General features: G+C 63.9%; 1 protein-coding gene across 3 annotated transcripts in view; it reads right to left on the bottom strand.

Annotated features, from left to right (window-relative positions):
- Nucleotides 1-2,431: 2,431 nt before the first annotated feature.
- Nucleotides 2,432-26,513, bottom strand: part of URI1 (URI1 prefoldin like chaperone) — a 42,522-nt gene continuing 18,440 nt past the window's right edge. For 2 of the 3 annotated variants that reach the window (XM_036432732.2, XM_045579822.1), the window contains 4 exons: nucleotides 25,134-25,446; nucleotides 23,589-23,728; nucleotides 22,829-23,117; nucleotides 21,103-21,763 (listed from right to left, as the gene is read on the bottom strand). In XM_036432732.2, the coding sequence (XP_036288625.1) occupies nucleotides 21,587-21,763; nucleotides 22,829-23,117; nucleotides 23,589-23,728; nucleotides 25,134-25,446 (919 nt within the window). In that variant the 3' untranslated portion in view covers nucleotides 21,103-21,586. Of the gene's footprint in view, nucleotides 2,451-21,102; nucleotides 21,764-22,828; nucleotides 23,118-23,588; nucleotides 23,729-25,133; nucleotides 25,447-26,513 lie in introns of those variants that run through there. The other variant, XM_045579821.1, reaches the window with a different exon arrangement.

Genomic DNA, 26,513 nt, shown 5'->3' with positions numbered 1-26,513 from the left:
GGTGCTGACGGAGGAGGCGCTGCTGGCACCGCTCCCAGCCCGGCTGCCCGGCTCCGCTCACTCAGCCCCTCCTCGGGGACCAGAGGGTCTGGGGCCAGCTCCCTCGCTCACACCATCCCCCCGGGGAGTCAGGCCAGGAGAGCAACACCCCATTTCCTGCCGAGCCACAGAGGCCTGAGGCCGGGGGGGTATCTCGCCTCGGGCCCCTGGGGTAGGCAGCTCTCCCTGAGTCACCCAGGCCAGGGGGAGGCACCCACAATGTCCTGGCCTCCCACCGTGGCTCAGGGGGAGGGCAAGGGAGCCCAAAGCACACACAGGGAGCCCGGAGCCACGGGGGAGCCACGGGAGCCACGGGAGCCACGGGGAGCCACGGGGGAGCCACGGGAGCCACGGGGGAACCACGGAGCCACTGGGAGCCACAGGAGCCACAAGGAGCCACGGGAGCCACGGCTGGGCGCACCCTCGCCGGCAGCGCCCGGTGAACGGGATAGAGGCCGGCAGGAGCCCGCTCGGCCCCTCCGCTCGCCGAGAAGCCATTATGCGACTTCCCAACGTGGCTTCAGATATATTTTGCAAACGAGGGCTCCGACAAATATTAATGGCAGCAAATTACAGTGCTTAGCAGAATTATCACCTAGCAGAGAGGCGCTTTTAATCCGTGAAAAATATCAACAAAAGATGTAAATACGAACCCCTCGGTGGGGGGTGGCGCTTGACGGAAAATATACGTCTAATCTCGCAGCGTGCACCCCGGCACCTGGGGGGAGGTGAACAGCTCCAGGCGCCCCCCCACGGCCGGAGGACCTGTTTGGGGGGGTTGGGGGTATCGGGGACTTTAAATCTATTGTAAGACCTGGGGGGGAGCCGGCCACCCACATCCGTCCACCCCCGAGGAAGGTGGCCTGAGGGCTGGGCAGAGCCGGGCTCCCGCCTGAGGCGCGTGGCTCCCGGCCTCCTCCTGGGGACGCAGAGCGCCGGTGTGGCCCCCGCAGAGGGCCCCTCACCCCCTCTTTTTTAATTTGTTAAATATTTCTAGTGATGTCACAGAGGAAGGGAGAGGGAGAGAGGGAAGCACCCATGATGAGAGAGGATCATGCCTCCTGCACGTCCCACTGGGGATGGAGCCCACAACCTGGGCCTGTGTCCTGACTGGGAGTCGAACCCTGACCTCCTGGGTCATAGGTCGAAGCGCAACCACAGAGCCCCACCCGCCGGGCAAAGTTCTGTCTCATTTGCGCTGCTCAGCTTCCAGCACACGGGCCTCCTCGGAGTTTCAGCTCCCTGTCCAGTGGGTGCCGGGCAGGAGGCCCCCACGATGGCTCGCCTCGCCGATGCCCGCTCCTTGGGCAGTCCCTCTGAGAAGCCACTGGCCAGCAGGTGTAGCTTAAAACTCCAGTCACGTCATGGCAACCCCGTGCCACCCACCCTCTGCTCCCAGCCAGGCCTGGGGCTCCGGGTCTGAGCTGGGCTCCGGGCCTCCCCTGGCCACGCCCTCCCAGCCCCAGATGCCCCGGGGCAGGCCCAGGTGCAGGCACCCTTACTGAGCCGGCAAAGGCGAGGAGCCTGGAGCTCAGCAAGAAGGCGGTGCCCTGCTCGGTGCCCCGCATCCCCGCGGAGCAGACCTGGGTCCCAGGGCAGGGGCGCCGCCACCGGCTGCATCTGGCAGCCACGCGGGCTCCCCAGCCGCCCCGGCAGACCCATTGCTCCGGCAGGAGGGTCGGCACAGGCCTGCAGGGGGGTCCGCCCGGCCCTGTGGAGGCGCGGGCCCTGGCTCCCCCACCACCGGGGCGCCCCCTCCCCTCCCCAGGGACAGGGCCCGGGAGCGGGGGGACATCTGTGTGCAGGCCAGGCTAAGCCAGATCCCTGGTCACCCCGAGGGACCCTCGCCATCGGGCCGGGAGGGGGACGGGGACTGAGGGGCACTGGGTCCTGGACCGCTTACCCCGTCAGCCCCAGAGGGGCTCACAGATACAAACCCAGGGGAAGGCGAACCCCGACTCCACGTGGCCCAGCCCCGCGCCCCGAGCCGCCAGCCACGCCGACCTGGGACCCAGAGGGCCCCTCCCGCGTGGGGCCCGGCCCCGCGCCCGCGAAGGCACAAATTTGGGGAAACGGGCGGAACGGCGGCTCCCGATACCATCGACACATCTCAGAGGCGCACCACCTCCTGCCAGGAAGGGCAAACCGCTCGACCGTGGCGTCGCGGGTGAACACGCTGCTCGGCAGGAACGGGCATCTGCTATCGGCGGCGGCGATAATGCGCCTCCGTCTCCGCGCTTTGTTTGCATTCCGGGTCCCGGCCGCTCCCGCTCGCCCCCGCGCTATCTCCGCTCGCTCCAAGGCCGGACTATAACTTTATCGCCAGAATAATTAACATCCGGGCACGCCTGTATCTTTTCCCCTCGGCGTTATCAGCCCCGACAATAAACCACGCCGCCCGAGGCCGCGGGCGCCCGCCCTCCCCTCCGAGGAGCCGTCCCGGCGAGAGGCACGAATCTCCGTCCGCAGGGTCCCGCCGTCCGGAGGCTTTTTTGTGGGTGTGGGGGGTTTTTTTAGTTTTTTGTGTATTTTTTTTTTTTTTTTTTTTGCGGTTGGGAACCACAAATCTGCACCATCTCTTCCCCATAAATTCTCAGGCAAGAACACCCACCGATGGGCACAGAACCTTGGCAGCTGAACGAGTCTGCGCGCAGATTTAAATATTTTACATGTCATTAGACGTTAACGACAAAGATGGCGGCGGCTCGCTCCTGTCTCCCCGGACAGACCGAGGCCCCGGCCTCCGCACAGCCATGAATCTCCTCGGGGGCCTGGGCAGAGCGAGCCAGGACCGGGCTCCGTCCGGGGCATCGGCCTTAAATCACCGCTTCTGGGGAGGTTTTTTAAAAATATATTCCTAATGGTTTTTAGAGAGGGAGGAAGGGAGAGGAGAGGGGATCACGGACCGGCTGCCTCCTGCACGCCCCACACGGGGGTGGAGCCCGCCACCCGGCCTGCGCTCCGGCCGGGAATCGAACCCTGACCTCCTGGGTCATAGGCTGGCACTCAGCCACGGAGCCAGGCCGGCCGGGCCAATCACTGCTTTTATTTTCCCTCCATCAGGAGGCACCGGGGGAGGCCCCTCCCCAGAGCGAAGCGCCCGCAGGCGCCCCGACCTTGTCACAGGCAGACCCCGGCCCCTCGGGAGCCCGGACCCCAGGGCAGCCTGGAGGTGACCCATCCACCTCCACACACGGCCCAGGCCATCCTGAGGCCTCCTGCCCGAGAGGCCGACACCCCGCGCCCCCACGCCCTCCTCAGGGCGCCCCCAGCTCAGCACCAGCTCAGCCTCCCTCCCTCCCTGCTGGTGGCTCAAAGGGGACCCACCAAGGCTGCAGGCCCAGCCCCGCCGGGGCCCAGACAACAATCACCCAGCGAGCGTGTGCATGAGGGGACAACGGATCCCTGTCTCTCTCTGGAATCAATTTAAAAAATAGCAGGGGAGGGGGAGGGAGGGAGGGGGGAGGGGGGAGAGGAGAGGGAGGGAGGGGGGAGGGGGGAGGGAGGGCCACGGACCCCCCAGCAGCCTGAGCAAGCACCTGCGGCCCTCAGACCCTGCTCCCCGCGCTGGGCACTCAGGCAGGGGTGGCCTCCTGCTCGAGGGTGTGGGGGGGTAGGAGGGGGTAGGGGCTGGGCATGGCTCTGCAGCTCAGGGAATAGAACCAGCGCAGACCTGTGTGGACAGCTGACCGCTGAGCAGCACCGAGCTCTCTGCGCCTCGGTTTCCTTATCGGAAGTCGGGGGGTGGCACTCCAGGGGCCCGTCCCTAGGCCCACCACCACCACCACCACCCCCACCGGGAGGGCCAGCGCCCTGTGTTCTCACTGAGCTGACGTGGCCGTCGGCACCTGGTCCCACGCCCTCTCCTCACTGGCCCCGCCGTCACCGCACACAGGGCTGCCCAGCACTGGCGGAGCCCGCCCCCACCCTGTCACCCTGGGCACAGAGGGTCCCCGGGTGGGAGGCCAGGGCCCCGGAGGCGCCCAGCTCCGAGATCCGGGCTGCCAGAGCCTCCCTCTCACCCGGCCACACGCTGAGACTCCACCCGGGACCCCAGCCAGCCCCACCGCCCGGCGGGGGCAGGCGGGCAGGCGGGTGCAGGGCGGGGGCCCCGGGGGGCCGCAGGGAGCCCTCCCGCGCCCGCCAGCCCCACTCCGCCTCCAGCTCCATCACAAAGCGCCCACCGCCCGCTCCCTGCCATTCAGCTCCCCCATTGTCAATAACAACCATTTCTACGGTCAGCTCTCCCCTCCGCCAGCCGCCCGCCCCACCAGCTCCCGGCCCAGCCCCGGCACCGCGAAATAAAAATTAAATTGTAGTTGGGCTTTTAAATCAACTCAATTAAAATAAAGAGATTCTTGGCTTGATATAGGGAAATATTTGTATTTCCAATTCTATTTGTTAATACATTGACATGTGCGCTATTTTTTAAATGTAGCGCTAAGTGCACTCTCCGTCAATGCCATGGATTTTTTAATAGACTGAGAAAATGCATTTCATTTCTTCTTATTTTCCTTCAATACATCATTTGGTTCTGCTTTTTTGCCTGCATGAAATTCATTTTCTAATGGAAATATTTGTTTTGTAAATCAAATATGTATTATGCACAAAATGCAAAGCACAAATTAAATTATGTTAATGAAATGAAAGAGATATGAAATGCATATTTCATGGACAAAACATAACCTCGGCAAACAACCATTTCTTGATAAAATCTTTAAACACAGTCTCATCGGGCGACAGACATATTGTTAAAGGAGATAGCACCTCATTTAAAAGGTTTCCTTTAATATCGGTGCTTAGTATATAATTGTGAATAACTTTGGGGATGAAAAACCAATAATGAAATACTGTCTTTAATAGTTTGCTATTGATGTCAGCATAAAATTTGTCGTCGTTGAATATTGGAAATCGGGGCTGCACAGAAATATTCTCAAAAGCTGTAAATGATTGCATATTTAAATCGAGCTGACTAAGGCAAAGATGGTATAGATATTAGTAATAGGCAGAAAATTATGCTGACCTAACATTATATTTGACAAAACCCACTGTTTTAGATTACACATTGGTTACACTGGATGAATAATAGATTGTGTAGGTGTTGTTCCTCCGATCACCACGCCGAGGCTCACCGGCCGCCGGCTCCGGCAGCTCCCACAGCCGGGCGCCGTCACGGCTGTGGCCACGGGCGCCGTGCTCCCCGCTGCCCCAGGGCCGTCCCGGCAGTGGCACCGGCGGGCAGCGGCCGCCGCCCACACAGCGTGGCCTCCCGATGGGCCACTCTGGGGGCACCTGCTGGGAGCTCTGCCCGAGCCCGGCCCGGCCCCCGAGCGCGGCCCCCGAGAGGCCTGAGGGCAACCCGGCCCCCGAGCGCGGCCCCCGAGCGCGGCCCCGGAGAGCCAGGCCCCGAGAGGCCTGAGGGCCGCCCGGCCCCCAAGCGCAGTCCCCGAGCGCGGCCCCCGAGCACGGCCCCCGAGCACGGCCCCCGAGCACGGCCCCCGAGCGCGGCCCCCGAGCACGGCCCCCGAGCACGGCCCCGGAGAGCCAGGCCCCGAGAGGCCTGAGGGCCGCCCGGCCCCGAGGAGGAGGCCGCACGGCGGGCACTCGCCGTCCCCACTGCACCTTCGGCACCAGCCTCGCGGGAGACGGGACAGCGAGCAAGTGCACTCACACTCACACTCTCACACTCACACTCACACTCACACACTCACACTCACACTCACACTCTCACACACACTCACACTCTCACACTCACACTCTCACACTCACACTCACACTCACACACTCACACACACTCACACACACACACACACACATTCACACACAAACTCACTCACACACTCACACACATACACACACAAACTCACACACACACTCACACTCACACACACACGCACACAGACAGGCTGCCCCCTCGGTGTGGAGGCGCCCCCATCGCCGGGTCCCAGGCCCCCATGGAGGTCCAGGCCCCTCACCACCCTCCACGGCAGGGCCTTCCACGGAGCTGCAGGCGGTGTGGGCTCAGGGCCCGGCACGGGAACCTGGGGCCCAGCTCGACACCAGAACGGACAGCCTGGGCCTGGCCGGTGTGGCTCCGTGGGCAGAGCGTCAGCCGTGGCCGAAGGGTAAGTGTCCCCCTCACATCGGAGTTTCTCTCTGTCTCTCCCTCTCCCACCCACGCTCTCTAAGAAGTCAACGGGAAAATGTCCTCCGGTGAGGACTCACAAAAAAACAAATTAAACAAATACAAACAGAAAGGAGCGTGAGGCCTGAGCGGCCCCGTGTTACCGAGGACCCTGTGGCCCCTCCTCGGTCTGTCTGCTCCCCGGCCCTGAGAACCCGCCCTGCCGCCCCCGCCCAGGCCCCGCCCGAGCCCCCCCTCGCTCACCCCACAGGTCCTCTCCCTGGAGTGAAACGTCCCGTCTTTCATGATCAAACTCTGGGCGGGCGACGTCCCCTCCCCCCCGGTTTACGGATTAATATTAGGTGTTTGTATTAGCTTCTCCCTAGATCTGTCAGAATTAATAACTTCCCCGTCACAGATAACGCCGGGGCAATATTAGATTCGCAGATGAGGCTGCAAATAAAACGTATGGAAATATAACATCTCATTCATGCGGTCCACGCAGTCCCACCACCATCCCCGCGCTGCCCAGGGTCAGAGGGCAGCGACCTGGAAGCGGCCATTGGCCGGGGTCAGAGGGCGGTGACCTGGAAGAGGCCATCGGCCGGGGTCAGAGGGCGGCGACCTGGAAGCGGCCATCGGCCGGGGTCAGAGGGCGGTGACCTGGAAGCGGCCATCGGCCGGGGTCAGAGGGCGGCGACCTGGAAGCGGCCATCGGCCGGGGTCAGAGGGCGGCGACCTGGAAGCGGCCATCGGCCGGGGTCAGAGGGCGGTGACCTGGAAGCGGCCATCGGCCGGGGTCAGAGGACGGTGACCTGGAAGCGGCCATCGGCCGGGGTCAGAGGACGGTGACCTGGAAGCGGCCATCGGCCGGGGTCAGAGGGCGGTGACCTGGAAGCGGCCATCGGCCGGGGTCCCGGTGAGGACGAGTCGCCGGCTCACAGGGAGCCGGGCCACAGGAGCCTGGGGGCCTGGCGGGCGGAGGATGGAGAGTGCCCGCGGCCATGCCCACACCGGACGGGAGCCAGGCCTGGGCGGTGCCTCGCCGGGGCGGCCGTCCATACGCGCCCCCCTCGGTGCCAAGGCGGGCACAGCCCCCCTTCCACCAGCTGCTCCGCCCTGAACGCAGGAGGGGAGGGGCTCACGGCCGGGGCCCCCGGACCCTGGGCTCCAGGCCCACCCAGGCCGTGCCCACCCAGGCTGTGCCCACCCAGGCCGTGCCCACCCAGGCCATGCCCACCCAGGGCCGTGCCCACCCAGGCCGTGCCCACCCAGGGCCGTGCCCACCCAGGCCGTGCCCACCCAGGGCCGTGCCCACCCAGGCCGTGCCCACCCAGGCCGTGCCCACCCAGGGCCGGGCCCACCCAGGCCGTGCCCACCCAGGGCCGTGCCCACCCAGGCCGTGCCCACCCAGGACCGTGCCCACCCAGGGCCATGCCCACCCAGGCCGGGCCCACCCAGGCCGTGCCCACCCAGGCCGTGCCCACCCAGGGCCGGGCCCACCCAGGGCCGGGCCCACCAGCGGGAGAGGCGGCGGCCCCCACAGGTGGGCGGGCGGCCCGGGGGACGGTTGCTCGTAAGTCACGGCTGACAGAGCGTTCCCAGAGAGGCAGTTCCGCTCTGGCAGCCGAGGACCCTCCCCACCGCGGGGCGCTCCCTGAAATCAGGCTCCCAGGGGGCGGGCAGGAGCCACGCCCCCCAGCCCGCAGCCCCAGGCCCGTGAGGAGGTGCTGAGGCTCAGTCCCTGGAGGGAGGCTGGGGGAGCCCTAAGAGGGAGCAGGCGGTGGGCACACTCCCCCCGGGGACCCCCAGGGCCTCTCCCCCATCAGCGAGGGGCCCTCCACTCTGCCCCCCCAGGTCGCCAAGGGAGTGCACCTGGTGCCCCGGCAGCAGGCCGAACCCGGGACCCTGGCCAGTCCACTCCCAGGCCGCCCAGATCAGAGACCCAGAGCGGGCCCGGCCGGCGTGGCTTCGACCCAGGAGCCCGGAGGTCAGGGTTCGATGCCCGGTCAGGGCACAGGCCCGGGTTGCGGGCTCCATCCCCAGTGGGGGCGTGCAGGGGGCAGCCGGTGCAGGATTCTCTCTCATCATGGATGTTCCTCTCTCCCCCTCTCCCTCCCTCTCTGACACCAATAAACATATTTAAAAAAACAACGACCGAGCGGCATCCTCCGGGCAATGGCCGCCCGCGGCTGCCCCTGCACCCCGGTGCCTCCAGGGCTCGCCCCGGGAGCCGGCACAGGCGGAGCCCAGGCTGCGGGCAGGTCCCCAGGGCAGTACCCCTGCCCCCCTCCCACCCCCACCCCCCCAGCCCAGGGGCCGATGAGAGAGCCGCAGGGAGAGCCGCACACACCCCCACCCGCCGGGCGGCGGAGCCTTTCTCTCTGCGAAGACCCCTGGGGCTCCAGGCACTTAAGCTGTCCCGCCCTCCGTCCTCCCTCCAGCGGCCCCGTTGAGGGCGGCTGAGGGAGATGAAGGGAATTCGCTCTCTCTCCTCCTAAGCCCCTCAAACTCCCGGTGACCCCGTTAAATCCCTTTTAGCAGGCCTCCCCCCGCCTCCCCTCGCCCGGCCGCCCGGCCAGTTAAAACTCCACAAATAAACAGGCCAGCCGCTCCCCTGCAGCCTGGAGGCCGGGCTGGGTGGGGGCAGGGGTCTTACCGATGGGGAGCAGGGTGCTGCTTTCTGAAAGGGGGACCAGCCTGCCCCCCTGCTCAGAGGGCCCCCTCCCCAGGACCCCCCAGGGCTCGCCCCGGGAGCGGTCCTCCTGCAGCCCGGCCGTGGGAGCCTCGCGGGCCTGTGCTCCAGAGGGGGGCTGGGCCTGGGGGCGGGGTGTCCAGCCCAGGTGGCCAGAGGTCCAGTGCAGGGCTCCTCAGCTCCCTCAGAGCCACACACACACCCCAACCCCATGTGGGCACAAGCTGCCAACGCAGCCGCACCCCACCTCAGCTTACTCCGTCCTGGGTCCCCACACCGGCCCCGCCCGCTCTGCCGGCTCCTTCACCAGCTCCCCGCTCGGTGACCCTGAGGCTTCTGGGGCCTGACTGCCTGAGGCTGGACGACCCCGGAGAGAGGAGGGTCCCAGGACACGGGGGAACACGGGGGGAACACGGAGGGGAACACGGGGGGAACACGGGGGGAACACGGGGGGAACACAGAGGAAACATGGGGGAAACACGGAGGGAACACGGGGGAACACGGGAACACGGGAAAAACACGGGGGGACACGGAGGGAACACGGGGGAACACGGGAAAAACATGGGGGGAACACGGGGGGAACACAGAGGGAACACGGGGGGAACACGGGGGGAACACAGAGGAAACATGGGGGAAACACGGGGGGAACACGGAGGGAACACGGGGGAAACACAGAGGAAACACGGGGTAAACACGGAGAAAACATGGGGGGAACATGGGAGGAACATGGAGGAACATGGAGGAAACACAGGGAAAACACAGGGGAACACGGGGGAACATGGGAGGAACAAGGGGGAAACCCAGGGAGAACATGGAGAAACACGGAGGAAACATGGGGGGATGTGGGGGGGACACGAGGAAACATGGATGAAACACAGGGGGAACATGGGGAAACACGGAGAAAACACAGGGAGAACATGGGGAAACACGGAGGAAACACACGAGGAAACACGGATGAAACGGGAAACATGGAGAAAACACAGGGAGAACATGGGGAAACACGGAGGAAACATGGGGGGAACATGGGGAAACACGGAGGAAACACAGGGGGAACACAGGGCTGGCCAATGTGTGGCCTGCAGCCCCGTCACCCCTTTCCTCCGGTGACAGGGAGGAGCCAATCAGAGCCCACGGCCCGGCCAGGCGGTGGGGCCAGCGGGGCCGCAGGGGCTGGCATGGCAGCTGCCCTCGGTTGCTAAGGCGACGGGAGCTGCTTTTGGTGAGGAGGAAGCCGGCAGGAAAGCAGAGGTTTAAGGGCCTGGATCCAGCCAGACCTGAAGGCAGCATCTTCCATGAACCTCCAGTCCCCTGGGCCTGGGCCCTGGCCCCGCCCCGCAGCCAGACCCCACTGGGCGCCCTCCTGGGGATGGGCACCCCATCTGTCCTCACGCTGCCCCCCACTCCCCAAACCCCCTCCCCAGGGACACGCCCCTGTGAGCGTGCCCCCCAAGGCCACCGTCCTCCTCAATCAGGTGCCACGCCCGGCCGGCCGGCCCCTCAGCATGGGGGAGCATGGGAGGAACACGGGGGAAACAGGGAGAACACTGGGGAAACACGGAGGAAACATGGAGGAAACACGGGGGGAACACGGAGGGAACACGGGGGAACACGGAGGAAACATGGGAAGAACATGTTTCCTCCCCCACACACACACGCCTCCGCCACCCCACGCTCACCCGGCAGCCCCACACGTCCACGGAGTATGTGCCGCCCCCCCGTCCCCGCCCCCAGCCAGGACACACGGCTTCAGAGCTGCCGTGTGGCCCACGCATTACCCGCCCCCCCGACCCACAGCCTGGGCCCGGCCCCCCGGCTGCCTGGCCGCCACCGCACACCCGCGGCCGCCTGACCTTTCGGGCACATGGACGCCTGGCGCTGGCCAAATGGCAGGCCCCTCAGGGACGCCGGGTCAATGCCAACGTCAATGCCCTCCGCCCCTCCCGCCCCCGGCCGCGCCCTCTGCCCGGCACCCCGCCCGCCCTCAGAGCCGAGCTCGGCCCCGGGGACGGAGCAAAGAGGAGCCGTCTGTGGCCGGCACGGCTCTCGGGCAGCCCTCGCCCCTCTGCCCCCCGGCCCGGCCCAGGGCCCCGCCAGTCCCGCACAGCCCGCCGCCGCCTCCGGGGGGCGTTTCGGAGCACGGACTTGGCGGCCGAGGCCTCCCGGGCGGACGTGAGGGCAAATAGCACGGTCTGGCTCGTCCCCGCGACTTCTGAGCAGAGAAATGTCAGGCGGGTCTTAGCGAGAGGCTGTGCGGCTGGGGCTGGGGCTGCGGCCGGGCCGGGCGGGGGCCGGGGCTGGGGGCGGGGGGGGGGGGGGCAATAGAACCCTAATGTTCGCACGGCCTCCCAGGCCCCGGCTCCCAGGGCCACCCCCACCCCCGGGCAGGGCAGGTGCCCGCCCCAGGCCCGGCTCGGTGTGGAGACCCGATCGAGAAGCCCAGTGCTCCCTCCTCTCCTCTCCCCACAGCCGTGGGCACAGAGCAGCGAGCCTGAGGAGGGGGCCTGGGCAGCACAGTGGGCGGGGCATGGGGCCGATGCGGCCGGCAGGGGCTCGGCAGGACCGCCCGGCGGCTGCAGGCACCACCTTAAAGGGAAACCTGCTTCCGGCCAGCCCAGCGGTCGTGACCCTGACAGGAGCCTGGCAGGGAGGCTGGTCCCCCTGCAGGTGGTGACTGACAGGGCTGGGCAGAGGCCTGGCTCTGGGGGCCGGGTACTGGGGGGCTGGCTGAGCCCCAGCCCTCAGTGCCAGCGACACCCAGACTCCAGGGGCATCCGGGGGGAAGGGGGACAGGGGGCCCGGCTGGCGAGGCTCAGAGGCTGAGCATCGACCTAGGAACCAGGAGGTCACAGTTCCCTTCAGGATGCAGGCTCCCTCCCCAATGGGGGGCGTGCAGGAGGCAGCCGACCGATACGTCTCTCTCTCATTGATGTTCCTCTCTCTTTCCCTTCCCCTCTGAGATCCATAAAAATAATAAACGGAAGGGGCGGGCAGGAGGGGCCTGGCAGGGCGCACGCACCTGGCACTCTGTCCCTGCACCACCCAGATGCCACTGGAGTCCCGTCCTCTGGCTGCACCCCGAGACGGAGGAACCCCGGGGCCCTGCTCCCCGGATCGCGGCCGGCGTGGGGGCCGCCGCCCACAGACAGGGAACCGCTGGGAGGGCCCCAGGCGGCTCCCAGGGGGCTCAGCAGGCTGGGCGGTGAGAGGAGGCGGGGGGGGGGGGGGGGCGGTGTAGGTGCTGATGGGGACTGAGGAGGAGATGGGGGGCTGAGGAGGGGAAGGGGGTGCCTGTGTTTTCCTGGAGACGGGGCTGCCGGCACCCCCTCCCGCACGGCTCTCTCTGCGGCTTGTCTCCGCGATGCCAGCACGTTCTAATTTTGTCATTCAAGCCATCTGACTTCCCCCGCTCCGAACAAACAAAACCCAATTTAGCCCGAGATGTTCTAAGCCATAACAATGACGGATGGCGCGGGTTCAGGTGTGGCAGGCTCTTCAGCCGGGCCTCTCTTCCCGCCATGAGACAGACAGCGCTCTGTGCTGATGCATTAGGATTTTGCATTTCGGGAGGAGGGGGGGTATAATAAAAAGATCGCCTTTTCCGGGCTCCGGTATTAATTGCTTATTTAATTAGGAATTCTCCGGGCCTCGCGTGCGGAGCGGGTGTGGGAGACGGCGCACCCAGCCGGCGGGCCCCCTGCCGCCCATGACGGTCAGCGGAGACGGGCTGGGTCACGGCGGTGACGCCACCGGACGGCCCCTCGCCGCTTCCATTGAAGAGGGTTCCATCGCCGGAATGAATCGCGGCGGCAGGCGCAGGCTGGAAGGATTTCCGAGAGAGGGCGGAATCTGTAAAACGCTCCGCTCGCTGCCTAAACGGCTGTGCGGGTGAATCCATGACCGCCGGGCCGAGCGTCCCAGGCCAGGTACTGAGCCGGCGGGCGGCCCCCCGGGGCAGGGCTCCGGGGCCCGGCGGGCGGCCTCAGCCATCCCCACGTCCGCGGGCTGGAGGCTGGGGGGCTGAGGACTTGGAGCCAGCGGGCAGGGTCCCTGTTAATACAGAATCACTCCTCCCGACAGCCCGTGCATAACCGCCTCTCTGGGCCCACAGGCCTGCTCCGTCCCTCCGTGGGCACCGGGCGGCGTCAGCACCTCCGGGTGCCACCGATCGCCTCCCGCAGCCCCTCGGGGGCCGGGTCAGGAGCGGGCGGGCCCCTGGGCTCCGGGTGGGAGGGGTCTCACGAGTGGGCCCAGGTGTTGCCTGGAGACTCGGCATCAGAGAGGGGCCCGGGCCCGGCCGGGCTGGCTCCGTGGTTGACATCGGTGTGCCCTGGCCGGGGTGGCTCAGTGGGTAGACATCAGCCTGCGGACGGAGGGCACGGACCTCGGCTGCAGGCTCGAGCCCCAGTCCTGGTGCAGGAGGCAACCCACCCGGGCATCTCCCACATCAATGTTCCTCTCAGTCTCTCCCCCTCCCTCCGCTCTCTCTGAAATATTAACGAAGAAATGTGCTCGGGTGAGGATTAACTTACAGAAGGCTGCCCGTGGGCCTGGACCCCAGGAATCCCTCCCCCGCTCCCCACGGGGCCCCTGGCAGGCGGGGAGGGGGGCTTCTCCCTGAGCCAGCCCCCCTGATCGCCCAGGGCGCCCACACTCTCCCAGAGGGGCCAGGGCAGAGCTCCTCACTGGCGCCCTCTGGTGGCAGGTGGGAGACCAGCCAGCCCCACAGCCCAGCTCCGACGAAGGTCTCTCCCCAGGGGTGGGGGGCCGGCTCTGAGAGCTACACATTGGAAGTTTGACCAAACAGAGCAGGTACTTTTTAAAATACGTATCTTAAATGTTTTTATTGAGTTCAGAGAGGGAGGAAGAGAGAGAGAGAAACGTTAGTGATGAGAGAATCATGGGTCGGCTGCCTCCTGCACAGCCCCCGCTGGGGATCAGGCCCGCACTCCCGGCCTGCGCCCTGACCGGGAATCCAGCCTTGACCTCCTGGTTCATGGGTGGATGCTCAAACCCTGAGCCAGGCCGGCCGGCCTTCCAGCAGGCTAACTTTTAAACAGATGATCTGGTTTGTCAATCACCACGTGGCCCGTGGCAGGAAAAGGCTCCCCACCCCTCCCTGCACGGACGAGGAGGGACAGGGCGGCGGGCCAGGGTCCGGGAGCAGTAGCAGAGCCGGGCCTGCTGGGCTCGCACCCGGGTGTGCAGGGGGCGGGCTAGGCTGACGTCTGCACCCCCCTCACCCTCATGCAGGATCCCAGCCGCACCCGCTCCTCCCGCCCTCCGCCTGCGTCCACGGGGGAGGCCGACACCCTGACACCGGGGCGCGCACCACGCCCACCCCACGCCCATCGGGTCCGTGGCAGCCGCCCTGCGAGGTCTGCTGACATTTCACCGTGAACTGACCTTTCTCAGTGGGAGAGACTTAGCTTTTCTATTGGAAGTTTGCAAGATAACAAACTGACCGATACACAACCTCCTCCCCTTTGCAAACACACAAATCGTGGCCATAAACCATGTTGAATGCCCCGGCCGCGTGGCTCCATGGCTGAGCATCGACCTGGGAACCAGGAGGTCAGGGTTCGATTCCCGGTCAGGGCCCAGGCCGGGTTGTGGGCTCCGTCTCCAGTGGGGGGTGGGCAGGAGGCAGCCGATCCATGATCTTCTCTCATCGTGGATGTTTCTCTCTCCCCCTGTCCCTTCTGAAATGAATAAAAATATTTTTTTAAAAATACATTGTACATTTCAACAAAAAACGTCACTGCCAAAGACTGATGGCCTGGGCACCCTGGCCGCGGCCCCACCCCTTTTCCGGTATTTTCCACATCATCAGCACACACATCTCGGGGGGCCCGGGATGGGGGCGCGGACACTGCTGGGACAGGACATGTCCCTGAGGCTCCCTCGCTCTGTCGGACCGAACTCGGACCCGGGATCTGCATCCTGGTCCCGGTGCCACACGCGCGGCCGTCCGCCAGCCGTGCCCGTGGTGGGGAGACAGGGCCCCAGGCCGGGCACCGAAGGCGGGGGAGGGGAGGGGACAGGGCCCCGGGGGGGGGGGGGGACAGGGCCCGGGGGGGGGGGGGGACAGGGCCCGGAGGGGGGGGACAGGGCCCCGGGGGGGGGGGGACAGGGCCCCGGGCCGGGCACCGAAGGTGGGGGAGGGGGGGGGACCAGGGCCCGGGGGGGAGGCGGGACAGGGAACCGGGGGGGGGGGACAGGGCACCGGGGAGGGGGCGGGGCAGGGCCCCCGGGGGGGGGGGGCAGGGGACCCTGACGGGCACCGAAGGCGGGGGAGGGCGGAGGTGGCAGGCAGGTCATGAATGTGGGGGATGGGGGGGCAGGGCCAGGCACACCTAAGGTAGGGGTGGGGGGGGGAGACAGGGCCGGGGAGGCGCGCCGGCGGGGGGCCGGGGGGAGGGGGAGACAGGGCCGGGGGGGGGGGGGGGGACAGGGCCCCGGGGGGGGGGAGACAGGGGCCGGCCGGACCGAAGGGGGGAGGGGAGGGGGCAGGGCCCCGGGGGGGGAGGGGACAGGGCCCCGGGGGGGGGGGGGGACAGGGGCCCGGGCCCGGGCACACGGGGCGGGGGAGGGGAGGGGGCAGGGCCGGGCACCGAAGGCGGGGGAGGGGGGGGGGGCAGGGCCACCGGGGGGGGGGGGAGGGGAGACAGGGCCCCAGGCCGGTGGGCCGCTGCGGGGGAGGTTGGGGGGGAGAGGACAGGGCCCCGGGCCGGGCACGAAGGCCAGGGGGCGGGGGGGGGGGGGAGAGACAGGCCCCGGGCCGGGCACCGAAGGCGGGGGGGGGGGGGGGGGGGCAGGGCCAGGGCACCGAAGGCAGGGGTGCGGGGGGGGGACAGGGCCCCGGGCCGGGCACCGAAGGCGGGGGAGGGGGAGGGGGCAGGGCCAGGCACCGAAGGCAGGGGTTGGGGGGGGGGGCAGGGCCCCGGGCCGGGCACCGAAGGCGGGGGGCGCCCGGCATGCCCATCCCTGGGGGCGGGAACGGGCGCTCTGTACGTGGCGAGCTGCGTGGGCCTGCGCGTGGCTAATCTGTCTCCCGCATTATTTTATTCCATCTCCTCTGACTTTATGCCTTTGACATTTTTGCTACACTCAGTAAATCTGAGTGAATAGGCAATTTTGGAGAATTTTTATAGCGCTTCGGAGAAGTCATAGGCAGGCGGCATCTTTGTTCGAAATTGAACAGTCTCAATATTTCCTTTGTCTGGGCACAGAGTAATCTTTAGACCAAAAAAGAGAGAGAGAAAGAAAGGAAGAATGCTTTAACCTTAAGACGTTAACCGTGTTTCCTGAGACAGTTGGGTTATTTTGAAAAGGAAGAGAGAAAAGGAAGAGCAAGCGTGTGACGGAGGAGGGGCCGGCTTTTCCACACCGTCATTTCACAGACGGGCTGGCCGCCTGTGACGGGGACAGTCCTCTCTCCCGGATTATTAAACTGTTTAAAGTAAACGTAGCCCTGGCTGGTGTGGCTCAGTGGACAGAGCGTTGGCTTGTGGACTGAAGGGTCCCGGGTTCAATTCCCAGTGAGGGCACAGGCCTGGGTTGCGGGCTCCATCCCAGTAGGAGGTGGTGTGCAGCCAATCAGTGATTCTCTCTCATCACTGTTGTTCCTAGCTCTCCTTCTCCCTTCGTCTCCGAAATCAATAAAAATCTATTTTAAAAATAATAATAATTAAAAGGTAAACTTCGGCCGAAACCGGTTTGGCTCAATGGATAGAGCGTCGGCTTGGGGACTGAAGGGTCCTGGGTTCGATTCCGGCCAAGGGCATGTACGTTGGTTGCAGGCATATCCCCGGTGGGGGGTGTGCAGGAGGCGGCTGATCGATGACTCTCATCGATGTTTCTAACTCTCTATCTTTCTCCTTTCCTCTCTGTACAAAATCAATAAAGTATATTTTAAAAAATAAAATAAAATAAAATAAATAAAATAAAAGGTAAACTTCGGAGGAGCCTGCCTGATGGATCCGGGTGGCCAGCCGTGCTTACGGCGTCTGTGATATACAATCGCTCATCAATATCCAATATCCAATATCCAACCGCTCATCACCCACCCCCAGCGGGGGGCGGGATGCTTCGTTCATTGTCTGAGTTGTTTTCAAGAAACTGGGCCTGAGGATCCCTCGGAGGGAAGAGGGGAGTTCGGGGCCCCTGCTGGCCTGCCCAGCCTCACGGGGGGCCACACCCGGTGCCCACAGTCCGGAGCGGACGGAGCTGGGCTGTGGGCTGAGGGACCCCGTTGTGGGCTGTGGCCGCATGGGGAGAGCCAGCCCCCCGCCTCAACCCCCGAGCAGAGCCGAGGGCCGGGCAGGGGACGCCGTGGTCCCCCCGAGGGAAGCAGGGCAGCAGCCTGCTGGGCACCAGAAGCGGCCGATGAGGGCGGGGAGGGCGTCTGGGGACAGAGGGACAGCAGGTAGTTGAGCGCCCGGTGGTGCCCACAGACTGGGAAGCTCCTGCTGCCGCCATGTGCCATACACACCTCCATCTCCCCAGGAGCTTGGGGCCGATGCCACGCTCCAGACGCCCTCGTCTCTGGAGACCTGGGTCTGCGGCCCCCGGTCACTGCCCACCGGACAAACCTCCTCACCACCACGTCCGCCAGGCAGACAGGAGACCCCATCACCGCAGCACGGGGAGTTCGGCGCAGTGTGGGCCTGCCAGGCGTGGCCCCTGCCCCCCAGGCCCCCCACAGCGCCACCCTCCTGTCGGGAAGGCCGTGCCCCCTTCCTGTGGACACACAGACATGCCCGTGGCCAGCTGGAAAGGGCCCCATCGATTCAGACTCTGATCCCACGGGCCTGTCTCTGCACATTTCTAGTCAATCAGAAAGCTTCTCAATGAAACACCTGGCTGCTGTGTGTGGCTCAGGGGCTGAGCGTCCACCTGGGAACCAGGAGGTCAGGGTTCGATTCCCGGTCAGGGCACAGGCCCGGGTTGTGAGCCCATCCTCCGTGTGGGGTGTGCAGGAGGCAGCCGGTCCGTGATTCTCATCATTGATATTTCTCTCTCCTTCTCCCTTCCTCTCTGAACTCAATAATATACAACAATAATAATAATACATATTATTGATTTCAGAGAGGGAGAGGGAGAAACATCAATGATAAGACAGAACATCATTTTTTTTTTTTTAAATGAAAGTATGCCCTAGATGTTTTTGCTCGGTGGACAGAGCGTGGGCCTGCAGAAGGAAGGGTCCTCGGTTCGATTCCGGTCAAGGGCACACGCCCTGGTTGTGGGCTCACCCCAGAGGGGGGCATGTAAAATGCAGCCGATCACTGATTCTCTCCATCACTGATGTTTCCACTGCTCCCTCCTCCCGCCCTCTCTGAAACCATAAAAACATGTTTATTAAAAAAGGACCCACTCCTTCCAAACGAAATCGACCATGAGACATCCTGCCATGTCCAGAGATGGAGCCAGGTCACCAGCAGGACGGGGATTGCGTGTTCAGAGCCCTGGTTCCGTGCAGGCGAGGGGTGGGGTGGGGCGGGGTGGGGTGGGGGGTGGGGCGGAGGCCCCACGCGGCCTGCAGGCGCCCCTGCGGGCGGTGCCTGACCCGGACTGGGGCGGCGGGGAGCGGGCGCCCACCCAGACCCAGCCGTGCCAGGCTGCGCGTGCTCAGCTACCGCGTGAATGAGGGGGGAGCCGGTTGCCTAGGAAACCCTCCGGTCCTGGTAATTATGACTGTAACGGACTGCACACCCCACCTATAGCAGAATGAATAATGATGCTCGCCCGTGACTGGCAGGCCCGCCGCCGCCGCTCGCCGCTGTCCCCTATTGGCACCCGCGGGGAGTGACAGGGAGCCGTGGGCCTCCCAGAGACACCCGCAGAGAAACGCACCCCCTCCTCCCACCCCCCCACACCCACCCCCTCCCACGGCCCCTCCCGCCGCCTCCTCCTCCTCCTCCTCCTCCTCCTCCTCCTCCTCCTCCGGGTCCGAGTCCAGTTCACGCAGATGCTGCCCGATCAATAGAGCAAAAATGAAAAGTGCTCGGTGCCCGTGAGACGGCGGGGGTGGAGCCGGCTAATGGCCGTCGGTCATCTCAATTAAAAGCCATTTCATACGGTGACAGGAGCGGGCCCAAAAGGAGGCACTTAATACGGTTAGCAGAGGCGGGCGCTGGCGTGACGGCCCCGGCCCCCCACCCCCGCCCAGCCCGGGGGCCCCCGGCGGGGCCGGGACGGCACGGCGCTATAAATAACACCCATCGGAGGTTGTGATCAATTAAACGGCGTAATTAACGGAGACGGTCCATTTGTCTCGGCCGAGCCGGCCGAGCCGGATCCCGCCCGGGAAGAAGGCGCGTTGTGCGGGAAGGTGGACGGTGTGGCGAGCCGGGGCGGGCGTGAGAGACGGCGGGAGCCGGCGAAGCTCACGCACCACGGGGGAACGTGGGCCGGAGTGCGGCGGCTTGTGACACAGAAACACCGCGTCCAAGGACCCGCAGCCGGCTGCCGCCCTGCCCCTCCCGCCGCCACTGCCAGCCACGGCAGGGACAGCTGCCTTGGCCACCGGCTGGGCAGGCGCCGCTCCCGGTGCCCACACCAGGCCGAGCTGCTGGGCAGGGCGTCCGCCCGGCTGACCGAGGCCGTGGTGTCCCCACCGGACGCGTGGTGCCCCGAGCGGATGGGTGTTTCCCGGGAGGAGCGGGTCTGGTCCGCAGCCCCGGACACTCAGCCCAGGACATCCGGGTTCTTATTTTTATTTCTATTTTTTAAATATATTGTTATTGACTTTAGAACACATGTGTCAAACACAAGGCCCGCGGGCCAAATCCGTCCCGCCAGGCCTTGCAATGTGGCCCGCACCACGCTGTCATCACTGCACTCCGCTGCGTTTCCATCACAATGACAGTTTATGACTGTTCAGTAAACCATTCGGCCCGCGATTTAGGCTGGATTTTAGATTTTGGCCCCTTCTCTGATTGAGTTCGACACCCCTACTTTAGAAAGAGAGGGAGAGGGAGGGAGAAACACCCATGATGAGACAGAACATGGATTGGCAGCCTCCTGCACGCCTCACACTGGGCTTTGAACCCACAACCTGGGCCTGGGCCCCAACCGGGAATCAAACTGTGACCTCCTTGTTCCTAGGTCGACACTCAGCCCCTGAGGCCTGCAGGCCGGGCAGTCTGGGCATTTAAACTTGCCCGCCCAGGACTCGGAAGGAAAGGGAAACACACGAGGGCTGCTGAAGCTGCAGACACTCCGAGACGGAGGTGGGAAGAGCAGGCGGGCACCGTCACCCCGGGTCAGGGGCGTCCCCGGGCCAACGGGAGGCTCAGCCCTCAAAGCTCGGAAGCGGGGTCCAGCCTGGGCTCCGGGAAGAGCACGGAACAAAAAAAGGACCATGAGGCAGTGCTGGGGAGAAGAGACGGCGCTTCCCACGGTTGGGAGCATGGCCAGGGGGTCAGGGGGCGGGGGAGGCCCGGGGCGGGGAGGGGCAGGCCAGGCCCCGCTGGGGGCAGACACGAGACAGGGTCCCCAGGCTGCACACGCGCCTGCAGGGCCCCAGGCTCCAGCTGGCCGGGTCACTGGCCCAGGCCTGGCCTCCGCCCTGAGCCCAGAGACTGTGCACAAGGTGAGAACGCGCAGGGCAGACGGACACCTGGCCAGAGGGCACGGTCTGAGCCTGGCTCCCCCGACAGCACTCTGGACCTCAGAATGAGGAGGAACCCAGCGGGGAGACGCCTACAGCGGAAAAGCCCCCCAGACGGACACCGGGCGAGACGGCGAGAGGCACCCGCTCTGGGACAGTCCCCCTGGTGCACACCCCGGCGAGCCCTACGGACGCACTGGGCAAACCCGAAGGGAGAGACAGTCTGTGACGTCACCTGGCCAGGCCCTTGGAGCCCGCGGGGCCCGGGGAACAAGCAGCTGAGAAAGGGGCCCCGGGGGAAGGGGGGGCCCAGACACACGAGCGGATGGCAGGGATGGGGCGCCTCGGAGGGAGGCCTCTCTCATCTTTCCACGGAGCTGTGACTCCTAGAGCCACACGTCTCCCCAAATGAACCATGAAAACGGAACCGCGGTGGGGAGCAAACCCACATGACAAATGGCTCGCCGCCGCCTGGGCCCGGCTTGCTCAGTGGTTAGTGTCGGCAATGGGACCACGGGGTGGGGGTTCGGTTCCTGGTCAGGGGCACGAGGGCGGCTGGGGCACTCGCAGCGCATACACAATCAGACGTTTCCACACGCGGCTCTGAATCATGAAGTCCACAGCATTTTTGAGACCAAGTTTCATAAAACTTTTACTTTAAAAAAAAAAAAAAGTTTTACAAAATCCCATTCTTCTGACCAAGAAACCTGCCCACAGGCCAGGGGAGCATCTGCCGAGGACAGCGCAGTCCCGGGGTCAAAGGGCACCTCGCTGCAGAACCCCTGGAAGGTTCTGGAAGGCCTTTCCCAGGCTGAGGCAGGAACAGAAGCGCTGGCTCTCCCGGAACGCTGCGTTTGTTTCGTGTCCCCGTGGTGTGCGCACCGCAGCGGGGCGGAGCTGAGCGTGTAGTTCAACCACCACCAGCCAGGACATCCTCTCTGAGGCGATCCAGAGCTGCGGCCTCAGGGGCAGCAGCAGTGCCGGTGCCGAGGACGAGCAAGCCGCTGGGAGTCCTGGGCTCGCTCAGACCCTCTCCACCAGGACAGAAGCCGCTTCCACTGACTCGGGCGCCTCACTGTCTCCGAGAGCCGTTAGCTGATAGGTCGTGGGCCGCCTAGCTCCGCTGCAGCAGCCTGGCGGCTTTGAACTTGGACACCCGCTTGGTGACCTCCGACCCCTCTGACGGGGCTTCTCTCCGCTCAGGGATGGTGGCCAGCACAGGGTGGGCCGCGGCCGGGTGCGGGGCGAGGCAGGGCGGCAATTCCTTCTCTGTCACCGTTCCAGAAAAAGCCTACAAGACAAACGTCTGTGGTAACAGAACTGAAGGAAGATGCCAGCAGCCCTTTTCCCTGTGTTAACGGCACAGTTCTTTTCACTCAAAGTAAATTCACGAGCTTTCTGGGTTAAAAAAATGTAACACCAGAATACAAACTGCTCAGAGAAATCAAATGCCATTAAAACATCTTGATCACGGCACCACGTGGGAGGCCTCACTGAGGCGCCTGGCCGGGCCTGGCCGGCAGCCTCGGTCTCAGCAGTGGCGGCTACAGGCGGCCGCTCATACCTGTGGGCACCGCACAGGGTCTCGCCTCAACGCCACGTAAGAGTGGAATTTAGTCACACCGTGGCCTGGCCAGTGAGCCTGGAAGTCTCCAGGACCCAGGAGGTCTCTCGTCATTGATGTTTCTCTCCCCCCCTCCTCTCTAAAATCAATAAAAATGTGGGCTTTTAGTGACAACACTCTCCCTGGTGGGACACGAAGGCCACGGCGCCTGCGGGCCGCCTGGTGCGTGCTCCCTGGAGCCACAGGGCTGAGCACACGGGGGACGCACCGGCCTCGTCACCCCAGCTCCGTCCACAGAGATGGGCAGAGACGGGGGTGACGACTTTCTAAACGATTCCGGCACGGGGACCTGCCCCGGCGTCTCCTACGAGCCATGGGCACTGAGACGGACACACTGCCGCGCACACTGTGCTGACCGTGTAAGCCAGGGAACAAGCCGGTAAATACAATGTGTAAAACACAGTTCACCAAACAAGGACCAGCGGGAACTGACTGGGTCCTAGGACTTCTGAGAGGAAGTGAACGTATGAAGTAGAGCCACCAGGTAAGCAATGTGCTGCCCTTCCGTTAGCGAACATATAAACACAAGAATTTAAAGGCAGAGACGCACGACGTTCAGACCAGACCTGGGAGACAGCGCCGGGCATTCTCACACAGGAGGAGCCTCTTACAGAAACACCCACGCCCACAGGAGCCACGAGGGATGGGACAGGAGCGAGGACCACAGAGGCCGCGGCACCACCCCCCAGAACCGGCCAAGGACACGGTGACACGCGTGAGACACACACACACCTGGAGCGCTCCGGACGCGGGCGGCTGCGGCTGCGGCTGCGGCTGCGGCAGCGGCTGCGGCTCCGGCTCCGGCTCCGGCTCCGGCTCCGGCTCCTCCTCCGGGATGCTCTCGCCGGCGTCGCTGCCCGCGGCCTCCTCGCCGCTCAGGCTCCGCAGCAGCCCGCGGCGCTCCTCGCCGTCGGCGGCGCTGCCCTCGCTGGTGTCGCTGCACACGCTGTTCTCCCGGCTGCGCGACTTCAGGATGGACTTGCGAGGGACGTACGCCCCGTCCACCAGGTCCACGAAGACCCTGCACCGAGCACACTGCTGAGGCACGCTGCCACGGAAGCCAGCCTGACGCGGTGACTCAAACGTGTCTAACATTTCACAGCCCAAATGACTGTGTCCTCCAATGACATAGTTCGTGTGCTTCTGAGAACTGTAACGCGGGGCTCCTAAAACAGCTTTATTTACACACGTGCTGGGTGACAACAGCTGGATTTACCAAAATTCCACCCGTAGCTGACCTCCTGAGGAGGGGCCAGCAGTGTTTGCCATTTCCACAAACGTGGGTCGTGCAGACCGCCAGGCAGTGCCAGCAGCCAGGCCCGGCCAAGGCTGCAGCCACCCAGCACCCTCACCAGCCCCCAGACCGCCTCCGTTCTGAAGGTCACATAGGACGCGGTCTGACTGACCAATCGGGAATGTCCTATGGCGATGACCAAGCGGGCGGGGGAGGGGAAGAGCGCGCGGTGGCCGCAGGGCTGCCCGGCCCACCCACCTGTAGACGTCGGCCGGGCTCCGGATGGCGGGCGGCTCCGGGGCGGGGTGGCAGCCACCGCCGTTCCTCCGCTTCCGTCTGGCCTCCTCCCTCTTCTCACTGAACTTCAAGGTGGTGTTCTTCCCAGTGTTTATTCGCACCTGAAACGTGCCCAGCACAACATGACACCCTCCTGAGAACTCAGTCACAGCCAAAACGAAAGCCAGCGCGCTCCGCACTGAGGCAGGAACAGCAGCGGCCGCCTATGCTTCCTGCATGGAAGTGAGGTGCAGCATGACCCCCCTCCCCCCCTCCCCACCACTGCCCGCACGGGCCTCCCAGCACCCAGCTCCACCTCACCACGACCACCCCAGCCCCGTGCCTCGGCTCCACACCAAAAGCAAAGGGCAGACCCTTGAGCAACACGGTCTGAGCCGGCCGATCCACTCTCCGAGGTACTTCTGATAAATACACTGAAAACCAGGACGACCCACTGAGGGCTGTCTGTCCTTCAGTGCCTGCTGGGCGCCCCACACTCCCCTGGACGACGCCCCCAACACCCTGCAAACGTCACTCCCTCTGCCTGTCCTCCGCTGACAGTACGAGAGATGGAAAGCCAAAAAACCACAAAGCGAACTTTTTTCCCTGACTAATCAGTCCTTTTCCCACGGAATTCAGTAAGTGCTCCCTTTAGTCTGAAGTATTAGAGCATTAAACAGCAGATAATTATTTCACTTCACATTACAGCAGGGATAACTTCAGGGACCTGAGAAATATCAAATATGTTTTAAACATGTTTCATTAAATAATCATCACAGGCACTTGGGACAGAACCGCAGGCCCTGCGGGGACGCGCGTCAGGAGGAGTGCGAACTGAGACCAGACGTGGTCTCCGAGCCCGTGTCCTTGAGGGACGATTAGAGAGAGGAGCCGGGGGGCTCCTGGCACAGGGGACAGCTCGGGGGGGGGGGGGGGGCATGGGGGCCTGTCCGTCCTCACCAGAGCCCGCCCCCAGGAGCCTGACCTCCCAGGGGCAGGGCAGAGGGACGGCGTCTTTGAATGCTGAGAGAAGCTCGAACCCCAGCTCTCACTGCCAGGACTCTGAAGTCATGAGTGCGCACAGATGTTTGTATTTACTGTCAGAAAGGAGGCTAATGTTTACCTCCTCCTACATTCTCCTTCTTGTGCATGATGTTCCTATTCATTCCATGCCCACGTAGAAACAGCAGCCTGGATTATTAAAACTAATGCAGCCACTTTCACACACCCCCATGCCACCACGCCACCTACAACTCACTCCGGGATTCCCGAGGGAGCCGCGCCCCCTCCCCGACCCACACTGTCCAGCCCGCTGCAGAGACCCGATGCTTCCTGCACGGAGAGGGGCCTGAGAAACAGGCATGGCCCGCTGCGAGCTGAGAATGTGGACTTTCCCCTTTTTCTTTCTCAATAAGCTGATCAGAGCCGGGGACAGGAGACGGTTTCCTGCTGGCCCGTCAGCACCAGTCACCGCTCACAGACCGCTGGGTGGAACACCCGACACGAGTCCAGGTGGGGGATACCCACCCGCTTGGGTTCCACCGTGTGGGAGAAGTAGATGGTTGGCACACAGCTGGCCCCGGGCCCGAGAGCGTCATCATCGTCACCATCCTCGTCCTCGTCCTCGTCGCTGAGCGGGGAACGAGCGCCGTTCACGGTGCAGCTGGGACCGCGGAACCCCTCCACACCGGGGTCGTCCGAGGGGCGACAGCTGGGAGCCGCTGGCTCGGCCGCTGGATGCGTCCCGTTCACGCGTCCGTTCACACACCTGCCCGCATCCTCCTCCTCCTCTTCGGAAGACGCTGCATCTCCTCCGTTCGCCATCACAGGAGGAGGCTGACTAGCAGAGGAAACGGGGGAAAGAGCAAATGGAGCAAACACACTGGAACCTTACCTTTCCTCATTTCCCGCTCACGTCAATGGCTGAAACTTAACATTTCCAATAGGATACTTTTTAACTAGAATTCTCCATTAACAAAAATTTTCTGAAATGAACAGAAACACATTCGTTTCTCTGCTGACTCTGTGTACTGAAGTTATTCAAACATGAGTACAACAGAGTGTATGATTTTTCTAATCTTTGCAAAGAGGACACTGGCCATACAAAATATAAGCACAATGTAAATAATACTACCCAAAATTTATAAGAAATTCAAAGGATTCTGTATCTCTGTTTAAAGATCAGAAATTAAAGCCACAGAACTTTAACATTCTTATCTTCTGTTTCTACACTCACTAGCATGTATTATAATTTTAAAAATAATCCATGTATGTGCACACAATTTTATTTACATACATACGTGCACGCACATTTTTCATGCTTCCTTCTACAAAGGACCTGAGGCCTTATAAAAATAACAAAACCAGAGGGGCAATGGGACTGGAGTGCCATGATGCACAAGAGAGAGAAATCATGACTGAGACCATCACAAGACTCAGAGTGCATTTTTAAAAAGGAAGTCGTATCAGTTCATCCAGGGCCACGCGCACAGAGGAGGTCGGAGGAAACCTGTCTTTCTGCGCGTGCCCACCTTCCACGGACAGTAGCCCCTGCACTCTGGCACGTCACCGCCCAAAGCAGCCGGCCTGTGGGGAGCCTCCCAGCAGCACCTGCAGCGGGCGCCTTCTCCCGCCGGGCGTTCTCATGTCTAACCCTGCCCGTCACAAAGCAATACATGAAACATCCACACTCACTACAAAAACAGGCCACGGATGGCAAGCACATCTATACACATGTGCACGGGCACATGCATGAACACGGCACATGCGTACACGTGTGCACGGGCACATGCATGAACACGGCCCTACAGGAAAACACTCTGGGGGATTAGCGCCCTGGGACCCGTGCGGAGGCTCCTCGTCCCTGAGGAGCACAGGGCCGTGAGGCCTGAGGGCGGAGCTCGGGAG

Source organism: Pipistrellus kuhlii, unplaced genomic scaffold (assembly GCF_014108245.1).
Source record: "Pipistrellus kuhlii isolate mPipKuh1 unplaced genomic scaffold, mPipKuh1.p scaffold_m20_p_117, whole genome shotgun sequence".
In the NCBI taxonomy this organism is placed as follows: domain Eukaryota; kingdom Metazoa; phylum Chordata; class Mammalia; order Chiroptera; family Vespertilionidae; genus Pipistrellus; species Pipistrellus kuhlii.
Note: the sequence above shows the minus strand (reverse complement) of the source record. Positions and strands in the feature narration are given on the sequence as shown.